The 13,718-nt window shown below is 52.2% G+C and overlaps 1 protein-coding gene and 1 long non-coding RNA gene across 3 annotated transcripts; one reads left to right on the forward strand and one right to left on the reverse strand.

The window, feature by feature from the left end:
• Positions 1-1,933: 1,933 nt before the first annotated feature.
• Positions 1,934-8,482, forward strand: LOC134562976 (uncharacterized). Of its 2 annotated transcripts, none has more exons than XR_010083295.1 (3): positions 1,934-4,675; positions 5,736-6,938; positions 8,355-8,482. It is a non-coding gene; the product is annotated as an uncharacterized LOC134562976 (long non-coding RNA). The 2 variants fall into 2 exon arrangements; XR_010083296.1 differs by having other exon boundaries at positions 1,934-2,909.
• LOC134562946 (all-trans-retinol 13,14-reductase-like) lies at positions 7,184-13,694 on the reverse strand. Its single transcript, XM_063420618.1, has 11 exons — positions 13,373-13,694; positions 12,758-12,940; positions 11,942-12,186; positions 11,229-11,430; positions 10,558-10,755; positions 10,341-10,460; positions 9,644-9,782; positions 9,385-9,494; positions 8,945-9,111; positions 8,430-8,589; positions 7,184-8,010 (listed from the first exon to the last, which is right to left on the reverse strand). Exons 1-11 carry the CDS (start codon positions 13,554-13,556, stop codon positions 7,865-7,867), a joined length of 1,854 nt encoding a protein of 617 aa, XP_063276688.1. The 5' UTR covers positions 13,557-13,694; the 3' UTR covers positions 7,184-7,864.
• Positions 13,695-13,718: the final 24 nt, after the last annotated feature.

A 13,718-nucleotide genomic window follows, 5' to 3' on the forward strand; every position in this document is an offset into this window, starting at 1 on the left:
ATATACTTAACATGTCAACGAATTATATTTTAAAACTCTCATATACTAAAACAACTCACAACTAACAATAAAATCAAGGATCTGACAGAATCTTGGCCCCACTGCTACTGCTGGCAGGATTATCAGTGAATTTTGGGTAGCTAGATTGTGCCATCTGTTTAACCTGGTCTGGGGTCATGGCCGCCGCTAATCTTATCCTTCTGCTACTCGCAGCTTTGCTCCTTATCTGCTGCCACTCCCTTCACTTTGGGACCCGATCCAGCACACTGGGAAAATGAAGAGAGTCTTTTACTCCCAGCACAGGGGCTGGAATTCTTGGCAGGCTCTCTTCTGCTTTTTAGTACTGCTTAAAATTCATTTTCTTATCCTCTTAGCTCTACTAGTGTTTGCTTACCAATGCCAGCCCAGCAAGTGGTTCCACATGCACTTATCCCGGCTCTCTAGGAGGATCTGTGTGCACAGCTACATCAGCTACATCTGAAGCAGGATTGTGCCTCACTCTTCTCTGCAACACAGCTGGACATGAACAGAGCTCACCAGCATTAGTAAAGGGGAAAGCGGGTACAGACGGTGTTAAAGGCAGTTGGATTTTGGGACAGGGCAGCAGGGAAAGTGAATGCAAATCCAGCTGCTGCCATGGCATCTTCCTGTCCAGGAAGTTTGCTGGCTTTGCTGACTGTCTCTTGAGTTTTGCGTAGTTCAAAATGCCGTGAATCATGTTTCCAAAAGCTCTTATGTGGCTGACAAACATGGATTTTACCAGTACGATTTCAGCTTGTAGATTACTTAGCTGCTTCAGGAAACATTATTCTCAACTTACTGGCTGTGGTCGAAGCTGGGAAGATTTGCTATTTGGAGAACCTGGGAGAGGTCACTCAGCTTGAGAGAACTTGTGCCAGATGACTTTGCTCAGCAGAAGGCTGGGCCTTCATGGCCCTGAATTCAAGTTCCCTCTATTTTAACCTGTCTTGACCCCCTCAAAATTCACACTGACTGAAAAGTCCCACTGGCTAAAGCCCCCTACCCTTGTCCCATTCTGTCAGGCATGGGGACATCACGGCTCTCAGCTCTCTCACTAGTGCCATCACTGAACAAAACATACCACCACAGCCCTCAGGCTCTGAAACTCATCCCCTGAGGCACACTACTGTGCTTCCCCATCGCTGCAGCGCAGGACATGCTCTCCTAGGACGAAGCCAGCACAAACTCCTTGAGAAATGACTTACTGGTCACTGCCTCAACCTGCCAAGGAGGGGTCATAAAAACAGATTCTCCCAGGCCATTCACTCCCCCACTTTAGGAGTGAAAAAGCAGTAAAAACTAATGTGCAAGACAGCCTTCCCTCATCTCTCTCCCCCAGCACAGAAGACTAAACCCAAGAGCAGTAGCATGGCCTCTCTGCACAAACAAATGTGCTAGGGGCTGGCTTCAGCCAGCTGCACCCACCCCTCCAGGCAGGACAACAGTGCTGGGAGTTCTGAGATGGGGCCTTGTTCAGCTCTGAGAATCATTCTCAAAAACACCTACTGGAAGACCTAGCAGTAAAGCAAGGGACTACTCCAGCTGGAGTTGTCAGCTAGAGCCCTCCTAGCACTCCTTACTCAAAAGTAGCTAGCAGGGCACTAATGACTATTTTCCATATAATTTTAAATCTGGTTTACAAATTAAACAACTATACCTTTTGTAAATTATAAAACACTCTTTAAATTAACTAACTCTTAAATTCAACATGAGTAAATCTTAACAAAAATCTACAACTCTCATTAACCTTATAAAATCTATATATGTAGCAAATCAATATAAATTCATTACTAATTAAACTTCTTAAAACTTAAATATAAACTTAAACTTATCAGGGCCCAAATCTTAAAAACAAACCTTAAAATTATATGTTAACAATAATTAACTTAAACTCAAATTAAATCACACAAAAAATCAATTTAAACAACATCAAAATGTAGAAATAACTCATCCTTACACAGAGTTAATAACTCTAGCTAAAAATTCATTTCTATTTCATTTTTTTTACTTTATCTTTTTCCTGATAGGATGTATCTTTTTCACATTGCATTTCTCACACAATGATGGATTTCTTTACAACAGAGGAACAGATGACTATTTTTTCTTCTTATTCTGGTGTTTTCTTGCAATGTTCACTTGTTGTATGTTTTCACTATCTCTGCCTAAAAATCCTGAAAGCTCCTTGGGCAATGGCATGACATAGGGTTGAGTTACAATGCTTTGTTTGTCTTCAAAGACGATACTGACAGGCTCTGCACTCACTGAAGGGGGTAAGAAGATCTCAAACACCAGTCCGTCAGCCAGTGCAGTTGATTTATAGTAGGATTGCTCACACCCATGTCGAAAAGTAGTGATAGAGTGATAGATTTCGTTGATGCAGACTGCAGGGGTGTGGGAGCTTTCAATCGAGCAGGGTCCAGTTTCTCGGGGGCTGTCATGGGCGCAGCCATCTTAGTTGTTTTTGTGTGTAATGACGTCAGCTCCTTTTCCTGTGAGAAGGAATCTAACACCGTCCTGCTTCCAGCACCGCCCTGAGATCTGCCTCCTTGCTGCATCACTTGTGCTCTCCCTGCTCCGCTTTCGGCCCTGCCTGCCATCTCGTCTTTCGCACCGCCCCTGGGGTCTGGCAGCTGAGGGACTTCCTGGTTACTTTCATTCTGCTTGGGAGCTGGAGAAGGCATTTCTTGCCCTCGGATTGCATGGGACGAACAAAAGGGAGCTACGTCCTCACTCTCGGAATGCGCGGAATGCACGGAATGCAGACCAAAAAACCTCATTGTTTTAGACAGCCTTTTTATCTCTTTTGGCTCGGAGAGGGACGTTTTTGAAACAGAAAGACAGGGAGACGTCTTTTCTGTGGCTAAAATTGCAGTTTTACAGTTTGCAAGGTATTTATTGCTTTTTTCCAAATTACACCTAATTCTGAACGATCCTTTGCTCTTTTTCCTTGTAAAACTACAGCGTCCCATCTTAATCTTCCTTTTTCCTTCCATCCTGCTTCACTAAAGCGAAGCAATGGCTGATTTAGCTTTCGTTTTTTCTGAACCCATAGGGTTAACTGTCCCATATTAGCTCTTATCTTTTCGCCCCGCTGGGAGGCACTGATGGCTACACACTGAAAAACAGCAGGGTAATATCTTGCCATCGTCTCTTTTTAGTCTTTTTTCTTCTTTCTGCGATCACTGCTTACCTTCTTTCCGTCAGCAGTGGGGGGGGCACCACGGACCTTCTGAACGACTCAGTCAGCAATCGCTCCCCCATCTGCCTTGCCAGCTCAGAACAGGTGTATGCAAGCACACGAATCACTTTCCAAGCACAAGGACTTTTCCGCATCTAAGCAAAAACTCCGCATTCAAGCGACAAAAACCCCTCATTTAAGAGAAAATAAAAACCTCATCTAAGAGAAGAAACTGTCCCTGTTCGGGCACCACTATGTTGCTGGGAACAGTTAAAGACTGGGGACTAGAGAAACGAGGGTCCAAACCAATATGGTTATATCGCAGGTTCTCCGCTTTATTCCTTGAGATGGCGGGTTAAATACAGACAGAATAGTTTACAAGAACAGGTGCATTCTGATAGGCAGTGAGAGTAAAGAAGTATGTAAGCTATTGCAGTTTAAGGCAGCCACCGTGTTTTCTCAGTAACTGTTCTATGCTATTAGCACTCCTACCGTAACACATTCCCAATACCAGATAACCTTATCTGGTACTACGTATGTTGGGCGTACGAGGCCTACTAGGCCCAGGCCTGAGGCCTGGTCTGAGGCCCAGTTGTGGATAGCTCTACTTTACGATATAAGCCATCCTGCTACAAGCTTTGAATCTTGCATGGCTTCCTGAGCAAATAGGTGCACCAGAGCTAATCCCACAGCAGGTTTTTTCCTTATGGGCAGGGCACCAGCCCAGCAAACACATCAGCTTTGCCTCTGCAAGAGAAATTCCATGGCCTGGGAAGGTTTGTTTGGATTAAAAAAAAAATCACTAAAATTACTGAGATGGCATTTGCAAGGTTGGGAGTGTTTGGGGTGAGAAAAGCAGGAGGAGAGGCATGTTTGGGTCTCCTCGGAGCTGTGGGAGCCATGGGGATGTTGCTGGGGGGAAGGTTCTGTCCCTGCACTGTTCTGTGCCTAAATCAGATTGTTTCTGCTCTGCAGAGGATCCCTGGGAAAAGGACCTGGTTTGTTAAACCCTTCCCCCAACAGCTCTGGTGCCTCCAGGTTGAGCTGCTCACCTTCTCAGAAGAATTTTTGGTTGGTTTTCCTGTAACTTGTCGCTTTCTCTCCATGTGTGACAGGGAACAAGCTGCTGCTGGTCACCCCTTGGGTTTTCCCCCTCAGGACACCTGTGTCCTGAGGAGAACAGATGTCTCCAGCAGGTTGGGAGTGAGGCAGGGCCTTGGTCCCCACCCTCCAGGACCCTGCAGGAATGTGGATCTGCAGCCTCTGAGAAAGGATGCACAGACAGTAGGGTGAAAGGCAGGACAGGAACATTGGCTGTGCCCTGGCCCTGCTTTGTCCTAGTTTTTCAGCAAAAGGAAACTCTTCCGGCTGATATTGGTGTGTCAGGGGCTCTCCCTTAGCTGGGCTGCAGATGAACATCTCCGTGGTGCAGGGAGGGACGGGAGTCAGAGATTCCACCTGCATCTCAGCCTCCAGGTCTGCACTGTCACACTCCACATCCATCCCTGCTCTGATCTTTCCCCTGAGCGGTCTGTAGGGAGAATTGCTTCCTTGAGCCCACCCAGTTCTGCTCCGGGAGCCTTGTGGGCCTCTAACCCCAAACAAGGATCCATGGCTTGGGAGAGACCTTACAGACCACCCAATCCCACCCCTGCCTTGGGCAGAGACACCTTCCACAGGTTCAAGCCCCATGTTAGGCACCATTTGTAGCAGTGTGCTTTTTAAATGGTAGAGCTGCTACCTCTATCCCAACGAGCATCTCCTGTGGAAAAGCTGCTTGGAGAGAATTCAGACAAAGCAGCCAAGCTGACACATCACACATGCCACGGGTAGCTCAGCAAGGAGAGGCAAGAAGGGCTTTTGTGTCAGTCATTTGCAGTGAGGTTTATTCCTGGCACCGAAGAGAACTCAAAGACCTTGCCACGTGCTGTGCACAGGCCTAAACAGGGTTGGGGAACCCAGGGTCTGAGGGCATGGGGGCAGCACAAGGGGCAGGGTAAGGTCAGTGACCTACAGGGAAAGGGAGCCAGCCACCCAGGATAGCAAAACAAGTGGGGAACCAGGGAAAGGAGAGACCAGGAGATCCAGGGACATGGGGAGAGCAGAGGCCAGGGCAGATGGCACAGTGTGCAAAGCACCATGGCCTGGGGAGGACTTTCTTTCAGCCTAGGCAGGGAAGACTCTGTGGCAGATCCTTCCAAGGCAGAACCCTGGGAATTCCCCCAAGGGGTTTGAGGGACTCCACGTTCCATTATCCCAGGCTCCTCCAAGCCCCAGTGTCCAACCTGGCCTTGGACACTGCCAGGGATCCAGGGGCAGCCACAGCTTCTCCGGGCACCCTGTGCCAGGGTCTCCCCACCCTCCCAGTGAACAATCCCTTCCTATTATCCCATCTATCCCTGCCCTCTGGCAGTGGGAAGCCATTCCCTGTGTCCCGTCCCTCTAGCCTTGTCCCAAGTCTCTCTCCAGCTCTCCTGGAGCCCCTTCAGGCCCTGGGAGGGGCTTTAAGTTCTCACTGGAGCCTTCTCTTCTCCAGGTGAACACCCCCAGCTGTCCCAGCCTGGCTCCAGAGCACAGGGGCTCCAGCCTTTGGAGCAGCTCCATGGCCTCTTCTGGACTCGCTCCAGAAGCTCCACATCTCTCTGGTGTTGGACCCAGAGCTGGAGGAAGCTCTGCAGGTGAGGTCTCACCGGGGCTGCAGATGCTGGAGGTGCCCAGAGCAGCCTCTCCAGTTCACTGCTGTGCCCAGTGCACTCCAGTGTGGATTCCCCAAGGGGTTGACTCTGGCTGATCCCTCTTTGCAGAGCTCACCTCTTCAAATTCCATCCCATCGTTGAATTATCTCTTTGCTCAGTGATCTAATCCTCTTTGCCAGATCAGCCTTCAAGCCTCTTTCCAGGGCTCCTTTCCAGCATGGTCACACTATTTCCCTGCTTGCTTACACTGCTCCCTGCGTAGGGACTAACTCTGGGGTTTATTTTTCTCCTACTCCATCAGCAGCTGTCAGCTGGGGGGTTGCTTGGGGGGTTGCTGTCCCCAAACATCCCTGTGATGGGATTTCAAGCCAACTTTTATGAATTCATCTACATCCAGTGGGTGTCTGGGAGTATTTGGTCCCAGTGATGTCCTGTGTCACAGCACACAGTGTGATTTCAGCCCCAGTAGTCCAAAGGGTACAAACCACTGGGACAAATGGGGACACTGAGGATAACCGAGGCTGTACCCTGAAGGAGAGACACCTGTAGGGATGGTGGGAGGCTGCAAGGGGGGCTGCAGTGAGCAAGGAGGCTTCAAGATCGGTGAAAGCATCAAAAAAGAGGCATGAAGCATAAAAGAATTGGGATGGAGGGCTGTGGTGGGAAGCTGGGGAGTGAGGAAGGGATCAAGGAGGGACCAAAACCCGCAATTAAACCAGATTTAATTTTCCCCCTGCCAGTTTTGAACTGGCAGTTCAAAACCTCATGCTGTGCCAGTCCAATTCTACCCAAACTTAGTAAAAAGTGGGGAAATTCTCATCCAGCAGCTGCTTTACCTGAACAAAGATGTTTCAGGGGATTTTGGTGAGCACTGGGTACTTCTCCTGTGATAAAATCTGGAAAATCTGTGTCTGTTTCATGGGCTTTGAGCCACAGCCCAAGGTGCCCTGATGCTCGGGAAGGACTCACCATGCTCACAGCAGTACCCTTCAATACCAGGGAATTCCTTCTTCCCATGGCTCTCAGCTCCAGGGAAGTGGGAGGTAAGTCCACATTGGCCATCTGTTTTTCCTCACTTGAGTTCCCAATTTATGGCTGTTCTGCCATTATTCCTCCCCAAAATTTGGCTGGTGCAGGACAAACCCCCAGCAACACATTCACCATGATGGGGCTGTCCCTTCCCCTTTTCCTTCTTGTTCCACTTTCCATTCTGCTTTCTCTTCCCCTTCTTTTCTCCCTCAAAACCCCCAGCCCCACTGATCCATCATGAGGCACAAATCCCAGGATCATTTATCACTATTTTATTACTTCCAGTCTCACATGCTTCCCTTCCCATCTGGAGAGGACTTTGATCCTGTTCCCAAGCTTTTACCAGCAGACAGAAGAACTTTGTTGCTGCTGAAGGAGCGTGTGCTTGTGGCAATGATGCCTTGGGGCAATGGGGGGAGAGCAGCACCCAAACACTGGGAATACTGGGGGGCTGGGGTCCTGCTGCTCCCAGGAATGACTCTGGAAGCACTGGAGAGCCTGCGAGCACTGCTGCTCTTGGACGGCTCTGGGGCTGCAGGTGGAGATGGGCTTTTGCTGGGGGATGCAGGAGGGGGTCAGTGATCCTGACGGGATCAAGCAGCCACGGGTGCTGCTAGGACTGTGGGAGCTGCTGGGCCATGCTGGTACGTGCTGGTGCCACCTGTTTGGGGGCTATCTTGACTTCTCTCCTGGCCATGACAGCTCTTGGGGCCTCCCTTTACGGCCAGGGACCAGCACTAGACATGATGGTGGAAGGGGATGCATTTTTTTGGTGGTCATGAGGTCCAATACAATGTGTCTGGGAATGGGAACGGCATCTTCCTGGATTAAAATTCCTCAGCTTCACATCACAGAATCTGCTACAGGTGTGTGACAGCTGAGAGTGAGGTGGGAGTGATGTGGAGGGGAGCAGAGGTCCCTGGTGGTGGGATGGCAGGCTTTAGTCTCCCTTCTTGCAGTTGGTGTCCTGCAAGCGCTTCTTCAGCCGCACCAAGTCCACGAAGAGGTTGCGCTTGAGGATGGTGCTGGCGCAGATGACGGCTCCTTGCAGGGCTCCCATGAAACCCCCCAGGCACAAATCCTGCCCTGAAAAGAGGGAGCAGCAGACGTGGTCCCCCTGTGAGCAGCCCTCGCTCCCCATTCCATCCCAGCCAACCATCAGTGGTAGTTTAGGAATCACCTTCTCCACCTTCCAGCTGCCCTCACACCATCCTTGGGGTCTGAACCCACAACCCTCTCCTTTTCTGACCTTTCCTTGCCTCCAGGAGGAAAAGCGCCTCATCCTGCTCCATCGTGCCCTGGGCAAGGAGACAGTCTCCCAGAGCTGGAGGAACACAGCCCCTTCCTCCTCCCCTTGGGACCATGGAACTCTGCTTTTCCAGGCGTTATTCCATTCCCTCACAGTGGCTCTTCCCTTTATTCCATTTCAGGATTGGAGATTTTCTCTCCCCACATCCCGCTCCCCCAGAGCTGTCCTGATCTGAGGACACTGGTGGCCCTCTCACCTGTCAGGTAGAGGTTGGGCACGGCTGTCTCTGCCCGCACGGCGGCGATGGTTTCAGCCTGCAGGCGGGCGATGTTGTGGTCGGCTCCATAGAGCTCCCCCTGAGGACTGGCGATGTAGTGCTGGTTGGTGAGGGGAGTCCCACCCGAGAGGTACTCGATCTGCAGGGGACAGGGACAGGCTGGTCTGCAGGGGCAGCAGGATGGGGAGCTATTGCAGGACCCTGAGTGTGCGAGGTACAGGCTGGGATGGGTTTCCTCGCAGACCCTGGGGTGGTGGGTCTGGTCAGGTTTTGTCCCAGGATGGTCATCCTGGGATGGTCATCCAGCTCTGCCCAAGTTGGATGGGGCTTGGAGCAACCTGGTCTAGTGTAAGGTGTTCCTGGTCATGGTGGGGTGGAACTGGATGAGCTTTAAGGTCATTCCATTCAAACCATTCCATGACTCCATGGTCATTGGGTAGGTAAAAGGGACCCAGAGAAGAGCTGGAGGACCCCTGAACCCCGTGTTTCCTCACCCGGCCCTCAATGCGAGGGTAGAGCTTGAGGACAGTCTGCATGATGGCATCCACAAAAGTCTTCTTCAGGTCCTCATAGTCATCCCCCCGCTTGTGAACCTGCTTGTCCTTCCACTCCTTGAACCACTCGTACCTGGCGATGGTGATGACGGCCAGCGTGGATTTACCTGCAGGAGGACAAGGCTGGGGTGCTTTTCCCTCTGCCCACTCTCATCCCACCCTGTCACTGCCCCAAACCCTCCCCATCCAAACCAATGTCTCCAGATCTTTGGGGTTCCATGTCCTCCATCCAGGTATCACAAAGACCGCATTCCATGAGCCCTGTGCTCAGCAGCTTTGATCATGGATAGCTGAGTAGAAACTCCTTATTTGGGATCACCAAACCCTAACAAGAGCTTTGAAGCCCCTCACAAGCATTTGTGGCTGGGTGTCAGCCTTACCTGGGTGCCTCATTTCCCAGGTGGGGTCCTTGGCTGATGGCGAGGTGACAAAGATGACAGGGATGTTGTTGGCAGCTTCTTCTCTGGGTGAAGCCAGGTAGCGCTTCACCCTGCAAGAGACAGAAGGGCTGAGCTGGGGTTCAGTGCACACCTTCTCCTGAATTCTCTTTACAGCCAAATGCCCATTTTCTAAGTCATTGCCCAGGAATTCATCTCCTTAACGCTCAACGAAGCACATCCAATGTGAAGTCAAACCTACATTCCATCCAGGTCGTTCCCTGGGAAAATGTAGTAGTTGATGGCTTCCAGCCCCAACTCTTCCCTCGAGCCGCTGAGGCCAACGAAGACAGTGAAGCCCCCCTCACCGTGGTCTACCATGTGGAGCTGGGACTGGATCTCTGCAGTGTGGAGGGAAAAAGGGGAAATAGTCTGTTCTGGGGAGCATCAGGCTTTTCTAGGATCCTCAGCTACAAAGAAGTGGTTTCTCCAGTCCTGGTCCTTTCCCACCAAACCCTGACCCTTCCCACTAACACAATCATCCCCCTTCCACCTAACTGTGCCCCTTCCACCTAACTGTGCCCCTTCCCAAGCACTTCTGTCCCCTTCCACCCAACCACTCCCCTTCCCCCCATCCTTGCCCCTTCCAGATGATTTTCTGGCTATCGAACTTTAAGTGGACATTCCATCAACTTCTACAAATTTCGGGGCCCTGCACTGTGCTTTTTAAGGAATCCTCACACCAAACCAGGACTTTGCAAACTGCAGCAATTTTGGGCCAATAATTTAAGCTTAACAAAACCCCCGTGAAGAAATGAGTGGCCAGGGCTGGGTTTTGAGGGCTGTGGCACAGGAGAAACAGGAGGTTTGCCAGTATTAATTGATAAATCCACTTTCTGATGAGGCTCAGGATGGGATTAGCGCTGTAACCCCGCCAGAGCGCAGCACTGACGCAGTACCCGGCAGAGCCCGCGCCTCCGCCGGCAGCAGCCTCTCGTAGGTGTTGAAGATCCCGGCGTCTGAAATGATCACGGGAGCAAAGATATCCACTGAGTCTTGGCCTTTTTTGACACTCACACCTGGGAGGGAAAATCCAGAGGGGGAAGAATGAGGTGCTGGTGAAAGGAACCCCGCTCTTGGGGGAAGCCCCATGCCCCATCCCAGGCTGGGGCTCACCGCAGGCTCTGCCCTGGGCGTCCAGCAGGATCCTCTGCACCGGCGCCTTCCCAAACACATTGCCTCCAGCCTTCCGGATCACGGAAATGGTGTGGAAGACGATTTCCTCGGCGCCACCCTTGGGGTACCACGCGCCAGGGAGGAAGTGGTTCACCAGGATGCTGTGCAAGGAGAAGCTGGAATTGGAGGGGAGCACACCTGGGAAAAGGGACAGCCAAGGTGGGTTTGGGCAAATCATGGGCTTGGAGCTTATCCTAAACATTTTAGAATGAGGAACACTCTGGACACGACGCTGAGAGAAAGGTGAGGAGTAGGGAGATGGTGGGTGTGGGTGTCCCCATAGCAAAGCCCGTGGTCACCAACCTGACCAAGTCATGGGGGGCTGTGAGCAAAGCCCAGGAGATACGATGGAGGGAAGGGGGAAGCTCAGGAACATTCCCTTGTACAGGAACAACGTCACCCCATGGGGAAGATGAAGAATGCAGAGGGAAAGAGATGGAGATGAGCAAAGGGGACACGTCACCTGCCAGTGACTTGGGGACAAGGATGCTGACGAAGCATCCACCACAGCATTTCTGCAAACCTTCTAAAAGCATGTAAAAAGGGAGGTTCTTATATTTTTTCTGTTTCTAAAGGGCTTAACATCATCCCAGGGCCTCCTGGTCACCTACCATAAGTAAGGAAGATGTAGCTGAAGACAGCCCGGAGCTCTGGGTTGGTGGTGAGACCATCCACCACCTCCTTGACGCTGCGTGAGGCCAAGCGGAAGAAGGAGCAGAGGTGTGGGAGCAGCCTGGAGCAGATCAGGAGCCGGGCCAGGAACCGTGGGAGCATCTTCAGTATCGCCAGCATCACAACCCCACGACGAGTGCTCTACAGGGAGAGTTTGGGGCTCACTGCACAGACCCGAAGGTTCAGACACGCCCCAAAAATGCTTCAAAGCATTTTTTCCCCTTAAATTCACTGCTAGGCATCCTGGGGAGCCGTGGGCAAGGGGGTCAAAAAGCTCCCCTCAAAAAAAGAGCTTCTCTCTTAAGAAAAGCTTCCTCAAAAAAGCTTCCCCACCAAAACTCCTTCAAAAAGGTCCTCCCAAAAAACTCCCCCAAAAAGCTCCCTAAAAAAACGGTTCTTAAAAAACTTCCTTAAAAAAAGCTGCCCCAACTCCTTAAAGAACTTCTTCCTTAAAGAAATCTCCCCCAAAACATGTGATGCTGCATTTTTGAGGCAGAAAGGGGCAATTTTGCATGTGTTTCCCAACGCTTTTGGGGTGATGCCATTATTCCCTGGGGGTGCCCAGTATCCAGGTGCCAGGGGGGTTCCCCTCTTTGTGTGACTCCCCAGATCTAAACTCCCCTCGTTTTATCCCACCCAGATCCATCTCTACCTTCAGCAACCGCTGGAACTCATCAATGGCCGCCGCCTCCCCGGGGAACTGCTCCTTCAGCTTCTGGAAATATTCCCTCTTCCCTGAATAGATGTGGAAGGTCTTGCCAGCACCCTGGGGGTCCCCCAAAACCACAGCATCGTAGGTGTCCGGGAGTGGGGCCCATTCCAGCTGCCCATCTGTCAGCTGGTCCACCAGGAACCGCACCATGGAGCCCTGCTGCATCTGCCCCACATAGTGGATCCCTAAAAGAGACATTTTTTTTCTTTATTTTCCTCTTACTTCCTTTATTTTCATCTTTTTTTAAATTTTATTTTCCCACTCCAGGATGCACCAAACACATCTCTTATTTATCCATCCCCACCCCATCAGCTCCATGTGGAATGGAAAGGGAAAATCCAGGATACACCCGCCTCCCAACTGGGGTGAATAGCACTGACCGTAGTGTTTGTAGCTGGTAATTTTGGAATTTTATTACACTTTGCTATTCATCTCTGCTGTAAATAATTAATCCCAAAGATCTGAGGACATGCAGAGCTGGACTTTGTTCTTGCCACAAGAAGTTTGACAGCAAGATGTGTCATGAGATGGCATCCGCCATGCTGGGAATATATAGGGGCTTGGTATGGGAAATCTGAGGGGTTTGGTATCCTACACTCAGAGGATTTCGGGGTGAAGAGCAGGAAAATGGTTTGTCTACCACAAGGTGTGTGCTGGGGAGTCCTAGTCCTCACCCCAATGGGTGCAGTTCCCACCCTGAGGGTATCCCATGCCCCTCCCTTGGATCCCGGGGGAATTTGGGGCCCCGAATCATACCAGTGTCAAACTCAAAGCCCTTCTCGGTGAAGGTGTGGCAGCAGCCCCCCAGCTTCCCGTGCTGCTCCAGCACCAGTACGCGCCGGCCGGCCTTGGCCAGCAGTGCCGCAGCTGCCAGGCCACCAATGCCGCTGCCCACCACGATGGCATCGAGCCCCTGGGGCACCTTCTCTGCCGAGAACACTGCGGGGAAAGGAGGGCATCACTGGGGGCCGCCCCACAGCACCAGGGACCCCTGAAACCACGGTGAGCAGGTGGCACCAAGGGGGTGACACTGGGGGAGACAATGCCACCCCGGGAGCAACGAATACTGCTGCAGGTGGAGATGCTGCCCTGGGGGCTGACGCCACCCTGGGGGGGTCCATACTGCCCCGGGGGTCCGTGGCACCCCGGAGGTGATGCCACCCTGCGGGGATGTCACTCTGGGGGCGCTGCCAGCCCGGGGGGATAAATGACACCCCGGGGGTGGTGCTGTCCCGGTGGATTGATCCCACCCTGGGATCAATCCCACTGCCTGGGGGCAATGCTGTCCTGGGGGCGATGACACCCTCGGCCGTTGATGCCACCCCGGGGTTTAGTCCCACCGAGGGGGTGGATGCCCCGGGGGTCCCGTACCTGTCTTGACGACTGTCCTGCGCACAGCCTTGTCGGTGACGAGCGGGGCGGGCGGGCGGCGGCTGTCGGTGGCGAAGGGGTTGTGGGTGCCCTTGACCCGCGGGAGCACGAGGGACAGGACGGACAGCAGGACGACGAGGAGGAGGAGAAGGGGGGCGAGGAAGAGCAGTGCCTGCAGCCACATGGTGCTGCGCAGTCCGGCTGCGGGAGCCCCGCTATGTCCCGCGGAGCCGGGAACAGTGGCGGGCCGGCAGGAACAGCAGGAACGGGAACGGCGGGCACGGGGGATAACTCCGGCACTGGGCGGGGAGGCCGCGGGGAGGGGCGGGGAAGCGGGGGCCTGGCA

Source organism: Prinia subflava, chromosome 32 (assembly GCF_021018805.1).
Source record: "Prinia subflava isolate CZ2003 ecotype Zambia chromosome 32, Cam_Psub_1.2, whole genome shotgun sequence".
In the NCBI taxonomy this organism is placed as follows: domain Eukaryota; kingdom Metazoa; phylum Chordata; class Aves; order Passeriformes; family Cisticolidae; genus Prinia; species Prinia subflava.

Coding starts and splice junctions, on each gene's coding strand:
- LOC134562946 (XM_063420618.1), bottom strand. CDS start 13,556: ATGTGGCTGCAGGCACTGCTCTTCCTCGCCCCCCTTCTCCTCCTCCTC. Junction 10,461..10,557: donor CGCCCAGGGCAGAGCCTGCG/GTGAGCCCCAGC, acceptor TTTCCCTCCCAG/GTGTGAGTGTCAAAAAAGGC. Junction 8,590..8,944: donor ACCCTCGCATTGAGGGCCGG/GTGAGGAAACAC, acceptor TGTCCCCTGCAG/ATCGAGTACCTCTCGGGTGG.